This window comes from Elaeis guineensis, chromosome 7 (genome assembly GCF_000442705.2).
Source record: "Elaeis guineensis isolate ETL-2024a chromosome 7, EG11, whole genome shotgun sequence".
Taxonomy (NCBI): domain Eukaryota; kingdom Viridiplantae; phylum Streptophyta; class Magnoliopsida; order Arecales; family Arecaceae; genus Elaeis; species Elaeis guineensis.
Window position 1 is genome coordinate 91,401,442 of NC_025999.2, and position 24,503 is coordinate 91,425,944.

The 24,503-nt window shown below is 37.5% G+C and overlaps 2 protein-coding genes and 1 non-coding gene across 8 annotated transcripts; 1 reads left to right on the plus strand and 2 right to left on the minus strand.

The window, feature by feature from the left end:
• Positions 1–3,467: 3,467 nt before the first annotated feature.
• On the plus strand, positions 3,468–9,792 carry LOC105048480 (binding partner of ACD11 1). Of its 3 annotated transcripts, XM_010927788.4 has the most exons (6): positions 3,468–3,674; positions 7,467–7,550; positions 8,067–8,170; positions 8,252–8,327; positions 8,478–8,561; positions 9,067–9,792. In XM_010927788.4, exons 1-6 carry the CDS (start codon positions 3,669–3,671, stop codon positions 9,649–9,651), a joined length of 939 nt encoding a protein of 312 aa, XP_010926090.1. In that variant the 5' UTR covers positions 3,468–3,668; the 3' UTR covers positions 9,652–9,792. The 3 variants fall into 3 exon arrangements, with proteins under 3 accessions (XP_010926090.1, XP_010926091.1, XP_029121404.1); XM_010927789.4 differs by lacking the exon at positions 7,467–7,550 and having other exon boundaries at positions 3,469–3,674; XM_029265571.2 differs by lacking the exon at positions 3,468–3,674 and having other exon boundaries at positions 7,440–7,550.
• Positions 9,793–9,802: 10 nt separating this feature from the next.
• On the minus strand, positions 9,803–9,873 carry TRNAG-CCC (transfer RNA glycine (anticodon CCC)). Its single transcript has one exon. It is a non-coding gene; the product is annotated as a tRNA-Gly (tRNA).
• A 7-nt stretch (positions 9,874–9,880) lies between these two features.
• LOC105048482 (heat stress transcription factor A-1) lies at positions 9,881–24,046 on the minus strand. Of its 4 annotated transcripts, none has more exons than XR_002165025.2 (4): positions 23,660–24,046; positions 19,245–20,122; positions 18,896–19,002; positions 9,881–11,337 (listed from the first exon to the last, which is right to left on the minus strand). XR_002165025.2 is itself a non-coding variant. In XM_019851632.2 (3 exons), the coding sequence occupies exons 1-3, from the start codon at positions 23,891–23,893 to the stop codon at positions 11,334–11,336; spliced, it is 1,116 nt and encodes a 371-aa protein (XP_019707191.1). In that variant the 5' UTR covers positions 23,894–24,046; the 3' UTR covers positions 9,881–11,333. The 4 variants fall into 4 exon arrangements, 2 of the variants coding, with proteins under 2 accessions (XP_019707191.1, XP_010926094.2); XR_012142442.1 differs by having other exon boundaries at positions 9,881–11,385; XM_019851632.2 differs by lacking the exon at positions 18,896–19,002.
• Positions 24,047–24,503: the final 457 nt, after the last annotated feature.

Genomic DNA, 24,503 nt, shown 5'->3' on the forward strand with positions numbered 1-24,503 from the left:
ATCCACCATGCATCTGCTATGTGGGAGGAGGTTTCTACTTTGAGTTTAGAGTAATTTATTTTCAAATGTTAATATTCTGAAAATATATTTGTATAGATTTTATGCTTTTTTTTTAAATTTTTTTGAGACCTTGTTTAGGTGAGTTAGATTGATGTTATTTCTTTGGATGATATTTAGGTTTAGGAGAACGTATGATAACATTTTAAAATAGATTTTTTTAAAAAAAAACTATCTTTCATGATTATTTAGTCTAATTTTGAATCAGACTCGCCTATCATGTCCCTTCTAAATCATGTCTATTTAGACTAAGCCTAAGTGCAATTCTACGGTCCAAATAATGAAACTATTTAAGAATTTAATAAGTTTAAATCAAAATCAAAAGCTCAGTATAAAGAAATCCAAAACTAAATTACCAAATCAAACCGAACCAAAATTATTTCGATTTGGTTTGTTTGGTTTTAAGCTATTTTGGTTCGATTTTTGGTTCTACAAAATGCAAGTTCGAAAGTTCGATTTTTCAAAACTTCAGTTTGGTTTAAATCGAAAAAATCGAATGCATACCCCTAGCTCGACCTGATAACTGATATGGGACTATTGATACTCTTCAGTCAAGAGAGACTCCGATATGTATAGTTTGAGGAGCTCCACAGTCAGTCATGACGGACCTCGGTCCTAAAAAATCGAGACAGACCTCGACCCCTTTCTAGTGTGCCATTATTATGGACAAGGGCTCTACCCGACATGTAAGTTATTGTGGGCTCGACCCGACATGTGAGGTTTGTCATTTAAAAGATACCTCACATGAGAAAAATGATTCCCTCTTTATAAACGTGAGTCTTCCTTAACTCACAACTAATGTGAGATTATTGATGCCTTTTATATTATTAGAACCTCAATACTATATAAAAGCATCAAGCATGCATCAGTAACTTCAGTGGGGTGTATTGCTAGGTTAAAGCAAAATGCCATGGGGAAAATAAATATGCATCGCATATAACAAATGTGTATATCACAAAATAAATATATGTGTTGTTTTGATGTGTATTGATTTTTTCCAATGATGTGCATTGCTAAATTAAATTAACCTGTATTCCAAAAAAGAAAAATATGTAGCAAAGATTAGATGCATGTATTGACTATCTAAGTAAAATGTTTAACTTGTCGATAGTTGAATATGAATCGGGAACTTTAAAAAGTACACATCGAGTGAAATATAGAGCCTAATGTGGAACACAAGATTATTAAATTCGTACACATATTGAGAATTCAAAACAACAACAAACATGATTAATAGAGAAAAAGGAGGAAAATTAATCCAATTCTCCAAGAAACTTGAAATGTAGGTTTCTAGGCAAGCATCTAGCTAATCACATGGGTTTATCTCGGGGTAATCACTAGTATGCGCATGTTAAACTACAAAATTAGTTTGCATCTTTCATATGAAAAAATGATTTATCTTCTTTCATGACATCAATCGTTGGATGATGTAATGGTCATTTTAAAATCTGTGCAAATGGATAGAAGAAAGAGGTTGGAATGCTTTGAAAATTATGTGATGTATATGATTTGATGGTTGACGTCTTGATAAAAGAGTAATTCTTTGTGCACCACGTGCAGTGCAATAGTAGCATACCGTCCAATAATATTATGGTACGTAGCATATTTAGATAGGATGGATATTTAATAGTGCTTAATTTTTTTTTCTAAATTTCAATGATGAAAATATATATCATTTCTTCTATACAACAAAGAAGGAATACTATTATTACTTTCTAATACCTTGTACGACTTTCCGTGAATATATATGACGTCTTGAATCATATATATAACTTTATATATATTTATGATATTCTGAAAAATATATATAGCTTCCTGATATCTTGTATGACTTTCTATGAGAATATATATGACATCCTGAATAATATATATGGCTTTCTAATGTCTTATATAATTTTTTATGGATATATATGATATTTCAAATAATATATATGATATATTGTAAATATATATGACATCTTAAATAATATATATGATTTTCTGTGAGTATATATGACATCTTGAATAATATATATGACTTCTTGTGAATATATATAATGTTCTGAATAACATATATTGCTTCCTAACATCTTATATGACTTTCTATGAATATATATGATATTCTGAACAATATATATGATTTTTTATAAATATATATGATATTCTGAATAATATATATGACTTCCTGATGTTAGAAAGTTGTATATATTATTCGGGATGTCATATATATTCACAGAAAGTCATATATATTATTTAGGATATCATATATATTTACAGGAAGTCATATAAGACATTAGGAAGTCATATATATTGTTCAGGATATCATATATATTCACAGAAAATTATATATATTATTCAAGATGTTATATATATTCACAGAAAGTCATAAAAGACGTTAGAAAGCCATATATGTTGTTTAGGATATCATATATATTTACAGAATATCATATATATTATTCGAGATGTTATATATATTAATAGGAAATACTACAAGACATCAGAAAGTCATATATATTATTCAAGATGTCATAAATATATAGAAAATTATATATATGATTCAGAATGTCATATATATATTTACAAAAATTCATATAAAATATTAAAAAATAATAATATTTTTTTATTTATTATATAAAAATAATAATATTTTTATTATTAAAAATTAAAATAAAAAATAATTAAATATATTATATATTTTAAATCAATTGGATGGTATATTTTTCATCAAATTTATTGCACGATATGAAGTGCACAAAGATTTTCTCTTTGACAAAAAGATCGGTCCTCCTTTTGACCTGAAGTTACAACCCTATCCCTTAGACGGCAACGCAAAGGCAGAGGCACAACAAAAAAAGAAAAAAGAAAAAAAAAAGACATGGGTTTTTTTTCAAAACAGCCAGGGACTTCGGAGAAGAAGAAAAAAAAAAATGAAAAATGGAAAACCAGGGTCTTCGAAGCGGGCGTTCCCACTAATGCCACACTCGTGGATACCCCTGTATTGGACGCTGGGCCCAAGACGGCCTTTCCGGCTTTTTGGGGTTCTCGCTAGTCTCTCCGTGATTGTGGGGTTCCAGTTACCGCTGGGTTGCTAGGTTGTCCATATTTATATATATTTCCCACCATCATCGAAGAATGTGAGTACGATGGAGCGTGGAGCACCAGAAGAGATGAATAAGACAGGCGAGGAGATGGTGAACGGTTGAGACCGGTACGATAACCGCTATAACTAGCGTGGGGCTGGCCCTTCCAATTTCCCATACGCTATCCATTCATTATATGGAACAGTATAATGCGTACTTTCCATTGTACAAATACCTAAGGACTCGTACGTGGCGCGAAATAGTTTCGGAGCAGAAAAAATGATGAAATTGTAAAATTGATCTGTAGGTGGATTTTTTTGCAAAGTCACCAAATGAGAACAAAAATGAAAAATAATAATCTGAATTCACGGAGTAACGAATTTCCCGTTGGTATAACACCGACCGACGAGGCGGTGGTTGCGGGAAACTTTGCCCATTCTCTCCCGATTCTCTCTCTTGCCCATCTCTAGCAAGGATCGAATCGAGAGCTCAATCGCTCGTTCCTCCTCGGATCGACTCCGGGATCTGTGGTTTCTCTTCAAGATTCTGGAGATGTCGGTGAGTAGAGAGCTAGCTGAATCTTTCTTTTTGAATTCTTGACTAATTTTGGCTGAAATTTAGGTTAGTAGATCTGCATTGTGCAGTGTTTTGGGTATTTTCTTGAGTAATTTTTTCGTTTGATTGAATTCATGTAAATGAGGTTAGGTTGAATGATCTTTTCTAGTTAGATCTGAAGCCGATTGGGTATTAATTGCAAGTGTTCTGAATTTGGGTTTCCAGAAGTTCTTGTGGCTTTTTTCTTAATCTTGCTTTGTGCATTTCTCTTAAAATTAATGGACCGGTTCTTGACATGATCGGACTCTTGGATCTCAAAGCTCGTCGTTAGGGTTAGAATGGTGCTAATCTATTGCATTTGTCTGCTTTTATATTGATCAGGGTTTCTCTCCTCAAAAGATATATAGTGAATAGGGTTTCTATCTTTCGGATCAATCTGCATCGACTTCTCTTATTATTCATTTATTTAATTGCTGCGGTCATTTCTTTCTTCAAGACCTGGTCAAAGGGCTGTGCAATAGTGTGTTGCAATTTTATATGTTGCCAATTTTGAAGGGAAAATGTAAAAGAAAAAAAAATGGCTGATGGGTAAAGCAGGGCTAGGGAGCACTCATTTAAGTCAGAGGTTAGATGAAAAAATTTCAGGAATTAAATTGGTATTCGAAATTCATAATGTGATATTCTAGGCATGGACGAAAAATTACAACTGAGTCATTGTGATTAAGATGTCAGCATCATTCACAACAATAATCTTATGTTTGAATGTGCATTAAATCAATTGGAATCATCAAAGTTTAGGATATGGTGCTGATACATTCTCGAGCTTGCAAATCAAACAACTGTAAGTTGCTATGACTGATACATTATTCTAGAGGAAATGTCAAAATATTGTTCACATGCATGCATATATTTATGTATATATGCACGCACACATGCATGCAAACAAATTAATTTCTACATTTAACCAGTTATAAATATTTTCAGCAGCTTATTTAGTGGAACCAAATTGCTGATATAACCTACTCCAACTACATAGACAATTAACCTTCAGTTGCCATATCTGTATTGCTAAACATATTTTATTTATATTAAATCATAAAACTTGTATTCACATCACTTTTGCCTTCGTTTTGCCACCCCCCTCCTTTTTTTGCTGTTTGAAGTTTTGGCTTTTTATGTATTTACTTAAGGACATCTGCTTGACCACTGGCTATTAGAATGGCTATTAGAGTGTTTTTGTTAGAGTAGGGAGCTAGTATTTCCCATCAGAAAAATATTATCTTTCAATCATATATGCTTGTGGTCTATCAACTCACTGCCTGTTACAACTACTGTGAGTTAAATTTTGTTGATGCTGTAGTAATGTTATTGAATGTGGTTGCACATGATCCAGTTTTTGATAATGCATTTCATCTACAAATTGGCAATATTGATTAAGAGAGCAAGGGAAATCTTATTGGATAAAGGTATGAAGAGAGGATGAATAGGTGGATGGTTAGGAATTAAGGGAGGTGTGTTTGTTTGGAGTATGTTTCTTTGGAGGGCTAAGATTGTATAGAGAGGGGAGGGATGAATTTGAACACTACAATTCAGTTTAAAGGAATTTAAGGTTTATAATGAATTTGAGATAGCAAGATCCTTTTGGCTCAGGGGTATGAAGAGTGGATTGAAGAGATGGATGGTTAAGATCTAAAGAGGACATGTTTGTTAGGTTATGTTTCTTTAGAAGGCTAGGATTAGAGGAGAAAGGGAAGGGTTAGGATTTGGGGATAGGATTTGATTTAAAGATGAGGAAAAGGGCTATATAAAGGAATTTACTTGGGATCTTCCCCTCCTTACAATGATAAGTAATTTAGATGGTGAATAGATGGTTAGCATGCTGTAAAAGAGGGAGAAAAGAATCCAAGAGTGTTGATTAATCATGACATTGATATGAATATCATTGGATCTAGGAGAAGGTTTAGGGATTATTTAGGTCTTTAGGGAAGAGATGAGGGCCAAACAGGGCTCACCAACATTAAACCAATACATGTCAAGGATTTTGCTTCCAAATAGATGAGGTTGATTATGAGGAAAAATTTTATGTTTGTTATTTAGTGGAGCTAGGGTTACATGTGAAAGAAGGAGCATGTGAGGATTTTGTTCGGGTGGACACATGGAAAGAGCAGAGCAGAGGAATCAAGTTAGTTAGGAGAATGTTGACGTGGAGACCTCTTGGGATGGCACTTGGCAAGTGGTCTCAAGGGGAGAGGGGGGTGGTAGTTTAAGAAAGGAGTGGCTTCATCAAATTTCATCCCCATAAGTAAGAGAAAATTTTTGTTGGAATGCAATTATGATAAGGAGGATATATGGTGAGACTATCAAGAATCCAATAACTTCTAGGCTTTGCCAGATCCCACATTAGATACATGTCAACCTTAATTTTGCATGCAAGCGTAGGATTTAGGCACTAATTACACTCATATGCTGCGTTTGGCCCTCAAATCAAGATAAATTAGGTGAGGGAAGATGAGATAGCTCTAAGAAAGGGTTGGATTGGTTGGGAAAAGATTTGATCGAGTATGGTCAGGTGTTGGACTTAATGGGGTGTAATTAGATCTAATCGGAAAGGTTGATTTGGCTAGGTTTGGGTCAGGTAGGGTTGATTTGGTCAGCTAGCATCGGAATAAGGTTGGATCAGATGGGCTAGGAATTCGAACTGGATGGAGCAAGGTTTGGTAGGATGGACTAGGTTTGGATTGGATGGGCCAAGGTTTGGGTCGGACGGACGGACAAGGGTTTAGGTTGGATTAGGAATTACTATTGTTGTGTAAGGAAGTTATTCCCTCTACAACTAGGGTGTGTCTATACCACCATAGCATACTTGCCTGCAACAGGACTTGTTATAAATGTCAGCATAAATGATGCTTTTCCAATTTTTTTGGTCATTCAATTTAATCAGCCAATCCCGTCTACACTACTAGAATTTATATGCTGGGTGTTTTTAATCCCATTCCCCATGGAAAGAATGCAAACCTTTCTAGACCTGCCCCAGATGGTTTTCTACAATTTCCAAAGCACGGGTAATGAATGGCTGTAGCAGTACATATGCATTTCACTTTCTTGCAAAGGAGTCCACTTGACATATGTATAAGTGTAGAAAAGCACCATCCTGGAAATGTAAGTGCATATGTGCATGTATATGCAAAACATTTCTCAGAGAAAATTTCTTTGAGTGTTTCCCTATCTGACTACTCATCCAATAGAAGAAGTTCTTGTAATCATATTGTACCTTTATGTATTTAGCATTCTTTCTACTACAAAATTTCATTTCGCTGTCGTAAATGAGCTTGAAAATTTGCATGGATGATCAGCTGAATTAGTCACCTAGATCAGGTAGAGCTGGAACATGCCTTCAAAATTTACATTTTTGCATTAGCTTTTGGTAGAACAGATATTGCTTGTATATCATTGGCACTTCAGACTGCATGTTATCCTACTTTGGAATTTCAAAAGCTTTCCACATATTAAACTACCTGGCTTTTGGGTCAACTTCATCTTACTTGAACTTCAAAAGTGACTGTCATAACTGAAATACCTGGCTTCTTCCATTTCTTTGCCCCTTTTCTTTTCCGTTCCAACATTCATCTAAGCGTGCCACATGAAACCATGTCTCACTATCTCCTTATGAAACTTTCAGTTAGTTCGATGTATCTCTATTCCATCAATTCTAATGCTTCATGCTTTAGATGTTTCTTTGCCCTGGTTTTTCCCCATCTTTCCGTGAGAAGCACCTAATGGAGCATGTTATTGCAGGTCCCCTCGGACCAGGGCTGTTTGAGGATGAGAGTGGATCCTCAGTTGACAGTTACATCAAATTGGACTATCAATGTTTCAGATGTGAGAGTCAGATTTCTTTTAAAACAATATGATTAACTGATGCTAGTGAAAATAGTGCATAATGTCTCCGCTGACTTCCTGAACTGCTGGTAGATAATCCATGTAGATCCATCTCTTCTTATCTGCAGGTAGATAGTCCATGTAGGTCCATCTCTTCTTCCCTGACAAAGCATGGTTATTTAAATTTCTGTCAACAAGTAGGATCATTTAGTAAGAAGGATCTTGTGGCCTTTTTTGTGGAAATTTGTATTTGATCTAATGTTATATCTATCTGTTTCCTATGACTTCCCATCACTGTTTTAATAAATTTTCCCAAGAAAGCTCATTGTCAATAGTCTCTGATTTACCTTTTGTGTTACCGGCATTTCTGGTGAGCCTTTGATAGGATTCCTATGGCACAACCATGCATGGCATGTACACTTCAATGTGTGCTAAGTTAATTGGCTGTGAGATAAATCAATTACAAGGTGGATAACTGCAGCGTTCATGAAATATTGTTCTCGTCTCCCGTTGTAGGTAAGAACTGTGAAAGTCAGCAATATTTCCCTGGCTGCACTGGAAAGGGACATTGAGGAATTCTTCTCCTTCTCTGGGGACATTCAATATATTGAAATGCGGAGGTCATTCTCCTTCTAATTATGATGTATGCATTTCTCTTTAGGGAAATCATTATGAAAATCATGTTGTTTTCTCTTTGGTAGGGAATCTGAAAGGTCTCAGATCGCTTATGTCACTTTCAAGGAGTCGCAGGGAGCAGACACAGCAATGCTTCTCTCAGTGAGTTAAAATTTTAATAGTGCAAATCACATGCTAATATGTTCCAATCTCAGGAAAAGAAATTTTACACACAACCTTCATGCCCATGTTTTTCAAATCTACAATCTGGAAGAATTTGCTTGCATGATCTCAGTTCTTTATTGGATACAGGGAGCTACTATAGCTGATCTTTCTGTCAGCATAACACCAGTCGAGGATTACCACCTTCCTCCTGAAGCGTACGAAGAGATACCGGTAGATCTGACTCCCTGATTTTTGTGCAGATTATGTTCTCGGGTTTCTGCATGACATGACGGCATACTGTGACTTTTTGGTTTTAATTTTCTATACGTGGGTGGTTCTCTCCTTGAAAAATGAAGAGCCGTGTGTGTCACGTTCATCAGCTTTTCATCTTTCGAGCGTTAGTTTATAATTATACCAGTCAGTTGTGGTCACAATTTTCAAAAACAAAGTTCTGATCCTGTGGACCAAAATTTTTCCTCAGTCTTTCGTTTTTGGGATTATAGATAGGTCTTGCTCACATGTTATGTTTCGACAAGAACAAACATGTCAGAGATAACAGTCTTTTATATATTCCTGTCGTAGGGATTGGGAACCGTTGAGTGAGGTTATTAAGCCTGTAGTTGATTCTTTCCTTTTGTTCTTCTTGTTGCAATTTTATAATTTTAACCTATATTAATTCGAAAGGTTTCACTGTTTTTGTCTGTCGTTCTTTTTCTTCTTTCTGTTGCTGCAAAAGGAAGGGAAGGTTTCGTCAACTGAGTCTGCAGTGAGGAAGGCAGAGGATGTGGTGAGCAGCATGCTGGCCAAGGGTTTTGTCCTGGGCAAGGATGCCCTCAAGAGGGCCAGGTCTCTTGACGAACGGCACCATTTTATGTCCAATGCCTCAGCCACGGTGGCGTCTCTGGACCGTAAGATGGGCTTGAGTGAGAAGATCAGCATGGGTACGGCCATGGTCGGCGGGAAGGTCAGGGAGGTGGATGAGCGCTTCCAGGTGTCAGAGATCACAAAATCCGCCCTCAGAGCGGCGGAGCATAAGGCGAGCAGTGCAGGGTCGGCCATCATGAGCAACCAGTATGTGTCGACCGGAGCATCCTGGCTCTCGAGTGCACTTGGCATGGTGGCCAAGGCAGCCGGTGATGTGAGCACGATGACCAGAGAAAAGGTGGAGAAGGCTGAGGAGGAGAAGAAGGAGATCCTCTGCAGGGAGAGGAGAGAGATTGTGAGCAACTTTGCGCAGATTCACCTTGACGAGTCGTCTCTTGGGGAGCCTCCGACCGTGCCGGTGGATTCAGTGGATGACAAAAAGCTACATATCATATGAGTTCTTAGCCCGGTATTCCCTTTTTTTTTTTTTTTTAGGGCTCATATTGATGATTTTTGGTCGCTGTTTAGAATGACTGGAAAGATGTATCGTTTTTGGCAACGTTAAACAAGGGAAAAAAAAACTGCAGCTTCAAATTAAAACAAATGTATGCGCATCCGGGGAATCGAACCCCGGTCAGTACCGTGGGAGGGTACTATGATACCACTACACCAAATGCGCCACGGGATAAGCTTGGGAAATACCTCGTATTGTCATTTATATCTATAGTTCAGATACAGACCAACAACAACCAACCACGCGCGGAGCGGCACGCGAAGAGTAGAGAAACCGTTGCTGAGAACTGCTTGCGATTGCAGTAAATTGGAGTTGCAGCTAGTTTTTCCTGCAATTGAAATTTCTAGAGTTAGATCATTTCTCGCTGTACAAATATAGCATGCAGTTATAGTTACATAGGTCCAAAAATCTATCTTGGTTTACCAAAACAAAAATCTATCTTGGTTACCTGAAATTCAATTACGCCATCTGCAACTGTAACCTGCTCAGGCAAATAAACAACCGCTAAATGAAAAAACAGAAGAAACATGTATCCTGTCACCATACTTCCATAAAGGAAGAAGAGATACCAGCTATGAGTTGATAGGGATTATTATAAACCTCATATCAAAAATATCAATAAATGAATTAAATGGTGGAGAAAGAATTGGAAGGTACAGAATTTGAATGTGAAGATATAACAGGTCCCCAACTCTACAGAAAAATTTTAAAACCAACAAAAAACCAAGCATCTGAATAGGTTTTTCGTTATACAAAGTTTCATACTTTGATTGCCCGTGTTATTTTTTGAACTCGGTTTTTTCACCGATAACTGGTCCGATGTGATTCAGCAGCTCTGTCAAGTAGAATGCTTGGACTCTAAAGGCTCCTTGCATGGGTTGCCGCTGTAGTAGGCATTAATCAAGTTTATCATGAATTACCTTCGGTTCAAAAACATTGGTGCTTTAGTGACTCACCGTCCACACAGCTCTAAACCCTGCACCTTTCTCGTGTGGGCTGCGGACCAACATCGACTGTTTTAGTATCATCTGGCCAACATCACCAGAACAGAAGCATGCATGGAGCATTTTATGGCAGCTATGATTTTCTACTTGAATATGAAAGTTATTCAATCATAAGTTTGCCCCAAGTAAAATGTTGACAGTATAAAATAATATAACTTGAGGCGATAAATTATTCAACCGTTCCAGAGAAGAACTAACTGAAAATTCAGAACTGCTTCTTCCAGAAAAAAAAGGGAACCACCACCAATTAAATAACAATGTAAAATGAACTTTTTGATCATGTAAAATCAGTGGACTTCAGTAGCAAAATTTCATTCCAATGTACCAAAGTCCGCTTGGCACTTCACGCAATCAACAGCCAGGGCATTTCAACCTCATATGATCAAGACATACCAAATTTGGCCTTCAATGGAAAATGAGCTGGTATCAGGTCATGATCTGTAATTCAGCCTCCAATAGCAATCGACCACATGTCAAGCACTAACTTAACACCTTCCAGCACCCAACAATAATGATGCCTAGTAAATTCAACTTTCACTGAGCGTTTAATACATGTCAAATTATGATCCGATGCTTCAGAAGTTTTTGCTCTCTGCCTGGTCCAAAGATTCTAGAGCCCCGCTACCTGCAAAAGGTGTCACCCATGTACCTGAAAACCACTTCTTTCGTCCAACTAACCAGAAGCAGACGCAAAAATTATATCAGCATCATGCAATTCAGCTCTCTCAGTCTCTTAACAGGATGTAAAGAGGATGACGTATGCAACTTTTGCCGAGTCAGCATGGATTGGTAATAAAATTCAAATTGAAATCATTTGACATAAGAGCGACAGAACACTTGCTACACTACTTGATGATATAAAATTTCAATTTACAGGTTATCAACTAAAAAATAAAATAAGTGCTCAATTCTCACAACACATGGATTTTGATCCAATTTCCTATACACAAAATCACATCCATATTGTCATTAGACCCAATCACCCAGAACTTAAACCTGAATTTGGATTCAGGATTTTTCCTTAGCTTGTGCTCCATGATGATGGAACTATCCGGGTCCAGAATTCCATAACACACATTTCACAAAGCTATATCAATGAATTTATATTTATAAAGCTCTAATTTTTTTTGTTAATGATAAAATTTATGCTTATTAAGCCAACAAATTATATGAATTAAATACAAACTAATATATAATCATCTTAAAAATGAACAATACAGCCCAACATCAGACCAACTAAGATCTCTGATATTCATTCTGGTTCGAAGCTCTAGCTTCATATATTGTGTGAAGAAGGCTTAACTTGCGTTGAGCTTAGCTAGCCAATAACCAAATTCAGCTTGGTTAATTCACAAACCAAAACACAATTTTTAAAGAATTTCAGAATAGAGTACTGCACTCTTATCTGTACTTACCCTAGCGAGGGATCCCTATCATACATCCATGTCATGGTAGGCACAAATGCATGCTATGATAAATGTACTGCAAAAGAAGTACAACTTGATACATGAAACCAATAAAATAATTACAATACCCTTGATGTGGACAATATGCCATTTACTTCATTTTATGATTAAAAAATATGAACTGCATATCTTAGATTTCCAAAAATAACTTTCAAACTTTCCTTTCCGAAGAGAAATTCAAAACAAAGATTTTAGTCTTTAAAAATAGAACCTTACTCAAGCCTCTAGATGGGCACTAATGAAGTCATCAATTAATGACAATTCCTGAATGTTCTTTTTACTGCCATGAATTAATATGGGTTTATATCACACAAATTCTTAAACGCTGTGTTGTATAATGAGAAACAATGTTGATGAAATTTAACTGAGTAGAAGAAAACACCATTTACGATACCATCAAAAGACCAAAAATTACTCAATCAGTGTTTGCGTAGGCAACAAGATCCCTCTCCCTCTCTCTCTCTCTCTCACAATCTTGGGAGAGAAACATGCTCCTCTCTTGGGAGCAAGATAAACAAAAAAAAAATGGTAGATACAAGAAAATACGTTGCAGAAAAGGAAACATTATTGCAATAAGAGCTCCTTAATGACCATTCAAGTGTCACAAAATCCCAAGGTCAGATTAACCATAAAAAAATCAAAAAGGTTTCTACTAACATAACTATTTCACCTGGAATTGTTATGGATTGTGCATGGTTCGTTATGTTTAAGCAAGCTTAAATCATATAAGCAAGCTTAAATCATATAACCAATAAGGTAAAATAACCAACAGGCCAGATAGTTTTCCAGGTCCTATTGCAGGATCATCTTTTGCCCATTGTTGTCTTGGCAAAGATTCTGGAACCAATATGATAGTGCCCGATGGTTCCCAACTTGTTCTAAGAAAGCAGATTTGATATGGATGAAGGCTTATAGACCATGTTTAAAGAATGAAATTGTCACAGGTAGAAAACACTGATTAGTTGGGAAAATAAAAATTCCAACCAGCTTAAAAAAAAATATAGGATATGTTAAAACTGTGTAAGCAAAGAACTAGCTGAAACAAGGAAGAGAAAATAAGAAATGGATCAACAAAAAGAAAGCATAATAGCTGCAGCTTGAAAAAGTGCAAGATTCTCTAAAAGAATTTAACAAATAAGTCATGATTGATTCTTAAAAAATGATGATTCATAACTCATGCATACAGTCATAGATAGTAGGACTATAATAAAATACATACAATATGAAAACAGTTTTCTTTTTGATAATTGGATATCGGTTCCAGAATCAACAGATGGTAGCAAATAATGCTTTAGTTGGCCTATTTATAATGGAAGCTTGTAGAGAAGGTTTGGAGAGAATGCACCACCTGATTGGGACGTACTGGAGGAAAAAGCAAAAAAAAAAAAAAAACTACTTTATGCACAACACAACATATCAGGGATTAATGAACAAATCCCATAGAGACAATCGCACGAAGTCATCAATAGCACAAAATAACGAAGCACGCATGTATCCGACTTGCAGAGCAAGCACAAGATGTAACTATGAAGAATGGTACTGTATCATCTCTAACACCCAGCCTTGAAATGTACCAAGTTTACCGAGAGATAGATGTAGAGAAGACCAAAAAGAAACAGAGATATAAGATGTAAACACGCGAGCGAGCAAAACAAGGAAGGCTTCAGGGCATTAACTTTGAAAAATTAACCGCAGACAAAGTATCATGAGCATGCAGAAATGCCTACACAGTTTATGACAAGAAATATGACTGCAATGCTATCCAAAATAAGATTATATAAGGTGAAGCCATATTGAAGATTATAGGCAACTGTATGAAGGAGAAGGAAGCTTAGAGCAGCACTGCACAGAGAATATTTGGACAATAATTTTGGCAGTACAGACTAGAATTGACTGGACCTAGCTGATAAAAGTTAATTGGCAATGAAGCAACAACAGTAAAACATTGATGAGGCCCAATGGTCCAAGAAGTATGACCACCAAAGCAGCATACATCCACAGCACACAATAAACTCCCCATTGACTATAATCAGTAGTTTCTAACTCAATCTTCTTAAAAATATTTCTCAAAGCTGATGCTCCAAAGTGAAAAAAATGGATAGCTAATGTGTCATGTAAAAAGAAAAATGTAGTTCTTGATAAGTTACATCAGATGCTCCTTTAAACTTGAGAGACAATTGGAAAGAAACTTAGAAACTTGGGAGCTGTTTGCGAAGAGAGAGAAGAGAGACACAATGATCATGCACCCACCTAGATGCTAGCAACTGAAGGTATTAAGTAACTGCAGTTGCAGTAAAAATGGAAAGGTGGCAACAGATCACAATCATTTGTAAGTATAATCAATGCCACCAACTACTGTCAGCTACTGTAACTTGAATTAGAATGCCTTTTGCAATAGATCAACCATAAGTCAAGTTGCAGCACTTATGCTGCCTTTTGAAGCTCAGCTACATGTGACTGTAACTGCAGCAAAACAAGCATTGGAGAAGGACCAGCTCAGTGACAGGATTGGATTTGGAAGGTAGACCAATTACATGTAACAAAAACATTCCAAGGGTTCAAAGTGTCCAAGGCAAGAGGACACAATAAGGTGGTAGTCTTAATCTACATCCTTCTCATCCCCGTTCTCTTTTAACAACAATCTAACTACATCTGGCCTCGAAATTTTATCACTACCTTTCCTAAAAGGGAACCCAATTCTCTCAAACAAAATATTAAAACATTTTCTTTCATAATCTGTCCGATTGAACACATAAAGGGCTCTTTAAACCTTTCTATAAAAAAAATGATAGGAATGCAGTAATTATATTATCATTCCCCTTCAAACATTAAAAACAACAGAATTTACAGAAAAAAGAAAAATAAATAAACAACTCCTCTTGCTGTCTACAGAGGCACATGCAAGCGGTCAATAAACCAAAATAGTTCCAAATCACTAGAAAACTCCAACACCTGGTCGCTCTTCCATAGTTCCCTTCTGCACAAACCAAATACACGAACCTTCTAAATAGCAATTTTACATGCACACACATGCACGCCAGCATTCTCCATATCCCTAAATAGTTTTTTTTCTTATCTTGCTGCATCTTTTAATCAATTTTAATTCAAAATCCATGAGATAAAATTTTGGAAACCAAACAATGCCAAGCCTATATAAGCCACTTCTATAGCATCACTTAATAGCACCCATAAGATTACTTTTTTTCTATAATAATTACATGCAATGAAAAAAAACGCAGGCCAGATATGGCAATCAGTTGCAAAAAATACAATGATGCAACACATTCATCAGCCCAAAGGTTTATAATGAGGACTGAAGATAACTGGCACAGCTTATTAACAAATCAACTACAAAAATACATTTTTTAGGAAAACAAATTGATATTGGATAAGTTTTAGTTAAAGCAACAATCTACAGAGCGACTTCGAATGTTCCATATCAAATTAATTGGGAGTGAATTTGGCTGCATTGCCAATATTCCTGTTTTTACAAACATGAAAAAAGCTAGTTAGTTGTTTTGTTTCCCACCATTTGTAAACAAGAAACATAATTGACTATGGTTTTTGCACTTTTAGTTCCATTGCATAAAATATGGTCAGGGTGATTGCACTGCAATGGCTCCATTATATATTTCACAGCACAGAAGTTTGTTATCGATCTCCAAGGCACCCTACAGGAGCCATAAATCACATGGACACTTCTTTAAGGGCCATGTATTTGATGATTTTTACTAAAATAGGTTTATACAAACCTTAAATGAATGAGTTTAACATGAAAACTTCTCTAGATTTTTTTCACAAAAGAGAAAACTTGTTTGCTCAAAAGTGGAAGGTTACGAAACCTGAAAAAAATAGGTTTGTGAGAAAAAGGCCTTCCCATGTTTTTCATAAGACCTGTTTTTGCAGAGAATCAAGCTTTATGATGATTACAAAAAAAAAAATAACATACAACAAGACAAACCCTTAAAGTGTCAGGCATTACTCCCTCCTCAGTATCATGCACAAACATGCAGACCCAAATTCTAAAATTAGGATCTTAAAAGCAATAAGCCTGTTTTCACACAAACACAAAAAAATCTCCAGTATACATAATATGTGTAAATATTATTTTTCTATCTCTTCGAATGAATTCTTTCATTCATGATTCCAAAACCATATTTCCCCATCGTCAACCTGGGTATAAGACACCCAGCAAACCATATTAACAGGAAGGCCTGTGAATGAACTTCCAACTCTTTATGCCATGTCCAGTCTAGGCTTATCTTAAAAGCAACCCACCCCAAATCAAAAAACACTAAATATCTACGCAATATATTTATTTTGCATAATTATATCATAAATCTCTTTCCTAATCCTCGTGGAACCTATAACCCTGATTGTTCCCATCCTTTTCACCTTCAATTTGAGATACACCACCATCCCCTATTTTCTAAATATATTATTTTCTTTTCTTGACTATCTTTTTGTTATTGTCTTATCCTCATAACTCAAAACTCAATAATTGGATAATTTTTTCCTTCTTGAGTCGACCCCTTATTCACTAAATGCTCTAGCCAATTCTCAAAGATTTCTTCAAATTTGTCTAATCTCATGAAGCTTCACCAAAATATTATTAGCCCTATTCTAACAGATCTCACCAAGTCCATATCACCAAATTTTTCTCTTGCTAGAATGCGCCAATATGTAGATTATATATTCAACTGTCATCAAGGTTTTACGTCCCCATAGGACGGGGGGCGTCCTACCATCCCATCTCATTCCTATGAGAAAACAGGATCAGGACAGGCTCAGGACTCCAAAATCCATCCTCGCAAGGAGAGAAGACAAAAAAGGAAATGAAGAAAAGATAAAGAAAAGGAAAAATAAAAGAAAAAAGAAGAAAAATAAAAAAAAATAAAGGGAGAAGAAAAGAAAGAGGGAAAGGAAAGAAAGGAATGTAGAGGAAAAGAAAGAAAAGAAGGACAAAAGAAAAAAAAGAAAGAAAAAGAGGAGAAAGATGAAGGATATCCATCAGGATATATGATCGAGACTGTTGCCTAGATGGAATGGGATAGCAGGATGTCCCGTTCCATAGAAAAACTGAGACACCTTTGTCCCACAGGTTTTAAAACCTTGCTAGTCATAAGCTAACATATACTCCAAATTATAATAATTGCATGTTACCATGAATGAGAAGGTGTTCAAAATTTTAATTGAGAGTTTCAAATGAAAAGACCAACATCTAGAAAAAAAAAAGCAAGTTCTGGGGAGTTTAAAAAGAAAAAAAGGAGATAGGAACATATTTTAATGAATAGAATGGCAATTATAATAAAATAAAACACAACAATGGGATAGAGCATGTTTGTTTTGATTCGGGTAATATTTTATTGCATCCATCTTTGTCCTTCTGATTGCTTTTGTTTCGCTTTCAATATTGCAAAATAGAAATATGCATGGTAGCTAGATTTGCTTTCATTTTTGAACTAAGGAATACAAACGAATATGTTTAACGATTGTGACATCAGTGGTGATGATGACACTAGTGGAGACGATGGGTGTGGTGCTAGTGAACAATGATGGAGGAAATGTGGCAATAGGTAGCGGCCAAACTGGTGGTAGAAATGAGGATTGTCATGATGGTGGTGGCGCCATCAAGTGTCGTTGACAGTGAAAAAAAATTCTTTTTTTGTTTTGGGAGGTTGGGGTGTTGGGTTTTTGGGGGGGGGGGGGTACATAACCTATTCTGTTGTTTTTGTTTTCATAGATTTTGCAAGCAGAGAACTTTTGCTTCCAAAAATTTTAGAAAATTTAAAAAAAAAAAGATTTTAAAAAAAATGTCTTTGCCAAATACGTTTTATGCCTTGTACTTTGTTAATTTCTAGTTTCAAAATCAAAAAACAACAGGGCCTTGTATTTTGTTAATTTCCTGTCATATGCATCTGCAAACATCCCTTCAGACATCATATTGGTGCATCCTGGATGTTACAGTTTCCTCGTCCCTCGAGGATATGCAGTACCCCTGTAACAGTTCTACCATTTTATACCTCAACATCCTCTGTCTTCATCCTTATTTGCACGTATTGTCCAAGTTGTATGAATCTTCAACATAACACATTCTTGGACAAGGATGAAGACGCCACTAAAATAATTCCATCTAATCTCAAAGATAGATATAAGAAAGTGAAAAAGTTCGTGTATGGCTTTTAACAAGCATATCTCTCTCACAATATAACCAAATCCATAATCAATAGGCATATTCCCCCCATTTGAGGTTGGCTTTATGACACCTGCCCATAAGCAATTTACTGATTAATGACTAAATATACCACATTTTGGACATAAGAAGTTTGATTTTCTCTCCATGCTTCACTAATTACTATTTAGAAGTGGAAAAGTGTCCACAATATTTGAGTATGACATGGTACATTTACAACAAAATTTTAGTTCTATAGAACTGGATCTCTAGAACTACAATAGTCTAGCAATGGTCTTATTGTAGCACAAAATCTTGATTAATACCCAAGACAGGTGAAATGGGGTATGTTCTTGATTACCACACATACAGTGCATGCAACAACATAACAACTTTTTAAGGAAAAAAAAATCTAGATAATTATTACCATATAATGAATATGTATATCAAAAACATATCATCAAAAAAAAAAAAGAGAAAAAAAGAAAAAGTCTAATCCTATGTAATTAGTACACATGTCAAAAGCTTTGCATATTTGGTCTTACACCAATATCTGTCTTTCCATGGTAACCAGTTTATCCACCAGAACATGAGCACCATCAATCCCTCTACCATATCTTCTCCATTCATCTTGCTTTCATATTAAGAAATGCTGAAAAGCCAACAGAGAAAACTTGGCCTGAGATTTAATGTTTCGTTAAAAAACTTTTACAATTTTGTAATAGAAACATTTCAAGAAAGCAAAATCACATCCTTATCATTCATAACCAAACAAAATGAAGGAACATGTAACATGCTTATTTGGAACCCCCAAGGGAGAAATGGAGGGAGAGAAGGATGTATATATGCCAGGAGATGGTTTACATCCTTGAACCTAGAGTCTGTAGAACTTACTTGTGCCTGTCATCTTTTGCAGATGCTTGATGATTCCCTCCCACCTGTTCACTCGGGAGAACCATGTTTTGTGATGTTTCCATCTGAAATTCCTGCTCCGGTAAAACAAAATCCCACATAAAATCTGGAACCTCTGGGGACCAAGGTTCGGTCTGGCCATCATTCTCTGATATTGAGCTCGCTAAAAGTCGTTCAAAATATTCCATCGGAGGAAGATCCCCTCCTGGAGGCAAAGATGAGTTAGCCCCAAGTGACATGACATCCCCATTTGTGCACAAATCATTGACTCCATTCGACATGTGCTGTAAATCGGGTGACACATCAGCATTTGGCACTGGCGACATAGATGGCCTCAGGGTTTCAGGCACAAAAGGCTGGTATCTGATAATCTGCCCATCAGATGAAGTCTGGGAACCACCAACAACACCCTGTTCCAGGGCAGGAAGCCTTCTTTTTTTATTTGCCTCAGTCCACCTATTATTCCCACTCTGCTGCATTAGTTGGGCCAAAAATCCAGGACTCTTGACCACCATGGCCAAAAATGACATCATTTGTTGCTGGTGCTGTTCCATACCTTGTACACGTTGTCTCAAAATAACAAGTTCATGGTCAGTGTTTTGCTGATGCTGCCTGAGTTTTACCAGCTCCTGCATGAGGACATTCTTGTCCCTCTTAAGCATTTCAATTTCTTCCTTTGGCCCAAATTTTCCAACCTCAACGCATGCATTTACAGATGAATTTCTCCCATCGGACTGATGCTGTTGACCAGAATTATGGGAAGGCTTCTTCCTTATGATAGTCTTCAGCAAATCCTTCTGGCCCCTCAGAAATCCCTCATTTGCAAATTCATATCTATCAGGATCGACCTTTCGGAAACCCTGTTAACAGAAATGTGATCATTTATACTACACATAGAACAAGAAGTTTATAAAAGCCCTTCCAACCTAATTAAACTGACTAAAATAACATAGACATCAAGATACTGACTGTCAACAAATAATCCATTGCAGTTGAACCAAAAAACTGCTATTCATATTTACCTAAATAAGTGATTGCTTATGAAAATGAAGTCCCATGGAACCCTAAAAGAGGGATAACGGTCCGCACAATTCACAGTGAACATGGTCGTTTACAACAATTGTATCCAGCTTCTTATTTCAATATAGCTTTGACAGTGTACAAGATTGACCAAGATTGGATATTGCTCTTTCCGCATGAACCACATAGCTAAATTTCTTCAGGATGAATTTACCTCTTGCAATGTACAAGCTACACTGGGACTGCATTTCAATCTTTCCAGGTGAACCACAGTTAAACTTGTTCCAGTTAGTGCTTCTTTGAACAATAATGAGGATAAACCAACAGAACAAAAAAAGTAAGCAACATCTTAAGGATTGACCTTCTTCTAGCTTCATCTCTTTTATTTTTGCATCTCTTTTGTGGAATATGTGATCCACATCATTAGACCCTCAGTGCATCATCATCTTGCATGCTACAATGGATAGATCAATAGGTCAAAATCATTAAGCCCATCCTCATCTTTATTCCTTTACTGTTCAATTTCTCTCCTTTCGCAATTCACTTACTATCAACAATCCATATACATAAAAAGAGAAAAATTGCAATCATCAAACAACAAACACTTACTAAAAGCTGACCAAAACGTTTCATGCCATCATTTTCTGGGAACCTTCATCCCATCATTAGTCATTCAGATAACAGGTGGCATCTTTCTGCAACTAGCACATTAATGTTCGACAAAATTTAATCATATTCCTTTCAATTTTTGAGCTGACTTTTGCAGCTAGATGTTGCCTTAACACCAACCATCCTCCTGTTCTCATTAACATATACAGACAGAATCAGCATTCAGCAATTTTAAGAAAACAACACTAGTTTGCAATGCCCATAATAATCGTAAATGCCAATACTTGGGCTAAAAGAAATGTCACAGCTAGTGCCTATACTCGCATTACAATTCTTCACATTACAATTCTTGCAGTATTACTGAAAATCTATCTCATTTCTATATCATTATTAGTATATTAATGTTGAAGGTTACTAGTTGACACTAAAATATCACCAGTGCAATAAAGTCTTTGGGCCTTCGGCCCCTTAACAGACTTCAACTTCTGTGTAGGTCCCTAGCCCGGTGCAACAAAGAGACTAGCACAGCTGGATACAGGACACCACCTGAGAAACCCTTTAGGAAGAGGCACATATGCACAAATATGAGAAGAAATGAAGCCTTTATCAGCTACTTCATGCAATATTGATTCTTAGGAGAGCACTTGTAGACAACCCTGCATCTCTTATGAAAGTTCATAATTAAATGTTATGTTTCATAAGTTGTCACTTTTTAATCCACAATCACAAGGGATCAGGTTCGGTATTGCACGGTGTAAGAGTATCTCAATCATCAAAAAACTTGAGTGAGATCAAATAGTCTTGTCATAATCTTTAATTTGTGGACCATCAAATCCATCCTTTATCCCAGAACAATATCAGATTGCGACACGTAAGGTCATAAACAACATCACAAATAGACCATACGGTAATACACCAAAAATTAACAAAGACTAACAACTAAGTGATTTACTAATTGAGGTAATGTCACTTGACACAAAATACCAGCATCCTGAATCTACAGCACAAAAAAATTTAGATCTCTCCAAATTTTCCAGTAGTCATTATGTGAACATAGTTCTCCCTTCCAACAAAATTTTAAATTCTTATCTTGCAGATATAATTCTTTGTGCCAGGGAAATGAGCTTAGAAGGCAACCTCAATAACCATAAGGGTTTCAGGAGAAGAGGGAAAGACCTAAACAATATGTAGACATTTCTAGAAGAAATTTTTTTTTAAAAAAAAAAAGCCAACTTGGATAGAAGTAAATCAAGATTTACAAAGCCAACAGTTGAATCAACTAGATGGGATTATCGGTGTTCAATAGTGGTGAAAGCATGGTTTTCAGAACCGTCCTGAACCGGACCGATGGGCAACTGGGACGGTTCCGACAGGAAAAATGGCACACACCGATGCCGGGGTGCCGGGGAAGAAAGAGAGGGAAATAGAGGAAGAGAGAGAGAAGAGGAGAGGGAGAGGCTATCAGAGACCAACGGTGGTCCTTTGTGGCCGTCGAAGGGCCACAGAAACCTCCGTGGCTCAGTTTACCCGATAAAACTAACGCAACGAGCGAGAAAAAGGAGAGAGGCCATCGGAGACGGACCGACGGGACGGCAAAGGGGCCGTCGGAGGTCTCTGAGCGACCATCGTGGCCACCAGGTGGCAGAAGCGGCGCGGGCAGAGTTATGGCCACAGAACAGGGGCGGTTGCCCCTGTTCACGCGTCAACCCTTTTTTAAAAAGGAAGATGAACAGTGGCACCTGGTTTGCCAGCTTCACTTTTTAAGAATTTTTTAAAAAAAATTTAAAAATATTGAAATCGGCAATCAATTTGTCGGCTTCACTATTCAATACTTAAAAAAAAAAAGTCAAAAATAGTAAAGCCGGTAAACCCATTGCCCACTTCACCGTTGTCTTTTTAAAAAAGCCCCTGAAATAGGAGACTTAAGAAAGCCTCTTGTTTCATGGCCACGGAGCCGAAGGTGGCATTTATGCCGCCCGACGGCCACAGCAGCCTCTCTGCCAGAACCCCCCCTCGGTCCGGTTCTTCCCCCCCTCTCTCTTCTCTCTTTTCTCCCACGGATGACGCAGAGCTGCGGTGCCCACCACGGCCCTCCGAGAGCCCGTGCAGCCCTCGGGTGGCCACTAACAACATCCGCTGCCTCAACCTCCTTCCCTCCCCTCCTCTCTCTTTCTCTTCCTCTCTTTTCCTCCTCTACGGTTCGTCCCTTCTTTCGTTGGTTTGCGCCGGTCTGGTATGGGGCCGTGCCAGACCGTGCCACTGGCCGGCCGGCCGGAATGGCCACCGGTACCCGTATTCAAAACCTTGGATGAAAAATATGACATGACCCTTCTTGCAAAATCCTCGCTCTGCAATTCAACTAACCTTAACTTTGATGGTTGTGCGCACGTGCACATGCTCATAATCGGAACTGCAATCCTTGCAAAAACAACACTTACATCAAGAAGGTAAGTTTTTTTTTTTTCCTTCTCTTTTTTATCTCATGACAGCACGTTCTACTTTAGATCATGTTCCCATCTAACGAAATCCCTAAATGAGCAAGAAACTACTCTGCACGGAATGCAACCAACCTCTATTGTGCACTTCATCAACAAAAACATCACAAGCAACATCCTCTCATGAACATCAAGCAAAGAAAACATCAGAATCCATTCGGTCGGCAGACTACATCGATCCAACTCATGAAAACCCCCCAAAAAGAGGAATAAAAGAAAATCTCAATGAGAAACCGATTACATCTATTAGTAGGAGGAGGGGAAGAGTCTCACGTAGGTGTTAAGCTGGCGAACGAAGCTAGAGAGGTTGCTGTGTTTGAAGTACTTGGGGAGGAGGTCCCGGCAGAAGGATGCCGGGTCCCAGATCACGAAGCTGTTGTTGGTCTTGCTCCAGGACACCGTCCCGTCCGTCTGCGGATCGTCCACCATCTCGTAGCACTTGCTCAAGAAGGGCGGCACGACCGGGACCAGCGAGCTCCCGCCACCGCCGCCCTTTTCGACCTCCATTTCTGCTCTCCGGAAGAAGAAGAGATCGAAGGAGCGATGGTTTAGATTCGACTGGATTCAACCGGAAGGACGAACCCTAACCCTACTTGAAGAGGGGAGAGGGGAGAGGAGATACCGAGGAGTTGGGGGAGAGCTTTCGCGGGTAGCCTGGGACTCGTTAAAGTTCGCTGAACTTTTATGGATTAGCGCTGCGCCTTAAATGCCATCGTCAGAGGTGGGACCCGCCCGACTCATCCATTTCCTAGCTCTACTGGGTCCCGCATGTCAGGTGGTGGGCCACCCGGCCCACCAGTTCGAATCCAAAACCTACCGGACACGGCGACGGTGGACAACTCCCAGGTTGCACGACTATTGATGCAGAGGAAACTAGTGCCTCTTCTTTTCCAAGTCTACTGTGGTTTGCATTTTACCAAAGCTAGAATAGGTATTCTCACACGGACAGGATAGCTGAATGGAAGAATGATGAGGATATTGTGGAAAATTATAAATTTGGAGACACATGAATTGGAGCTTTAATAATAGAGTAGTGGAAAAGATGGAATAGATATATGTCCAGGCACCAAGAGATTGCATTTGAGAAAGGAGAGATAGGGTGTTTCACGCCATAAGG

Coding starts and splice junctions, on each gene's coding strand:
- LOC105048482 (XM_010927792.3), bottom strand. CDS start 23,893: ATGGAGGTCGAAAAGGGCGGCGGTGGCGGGAGCTCGCTGGTCCCGGTC. Junction 20,123..23,659: donor TTCGCCAGCTTAACACCTAC/GTGAGACTCTTC, acceptor TTCTGTTAACAG/GGTTTCCGAAAGGTCGATCC.
- LOC105048480 (XM_029265571.2), top strand. CDS start 7,455: ATGTTATTGCAGGTCCCCTCGGACCAGGGCTGTTTGAGGATGAGAGTG. Junction 7,551..8,066: donor GGACTATCAATGTTTCAGAT/GTGAGAGTCAGA, acceptor CTCCCGTTGTAG/GTAAGAACTGTGAAAGTCAG. Junction 8,562..9,066: donor AAGCGTACGAAGAGATACCG/GTAGATCTGACT, acceptor TTGCTGCAAAAG/GAAGGGAAGGTTTCGTCAAC.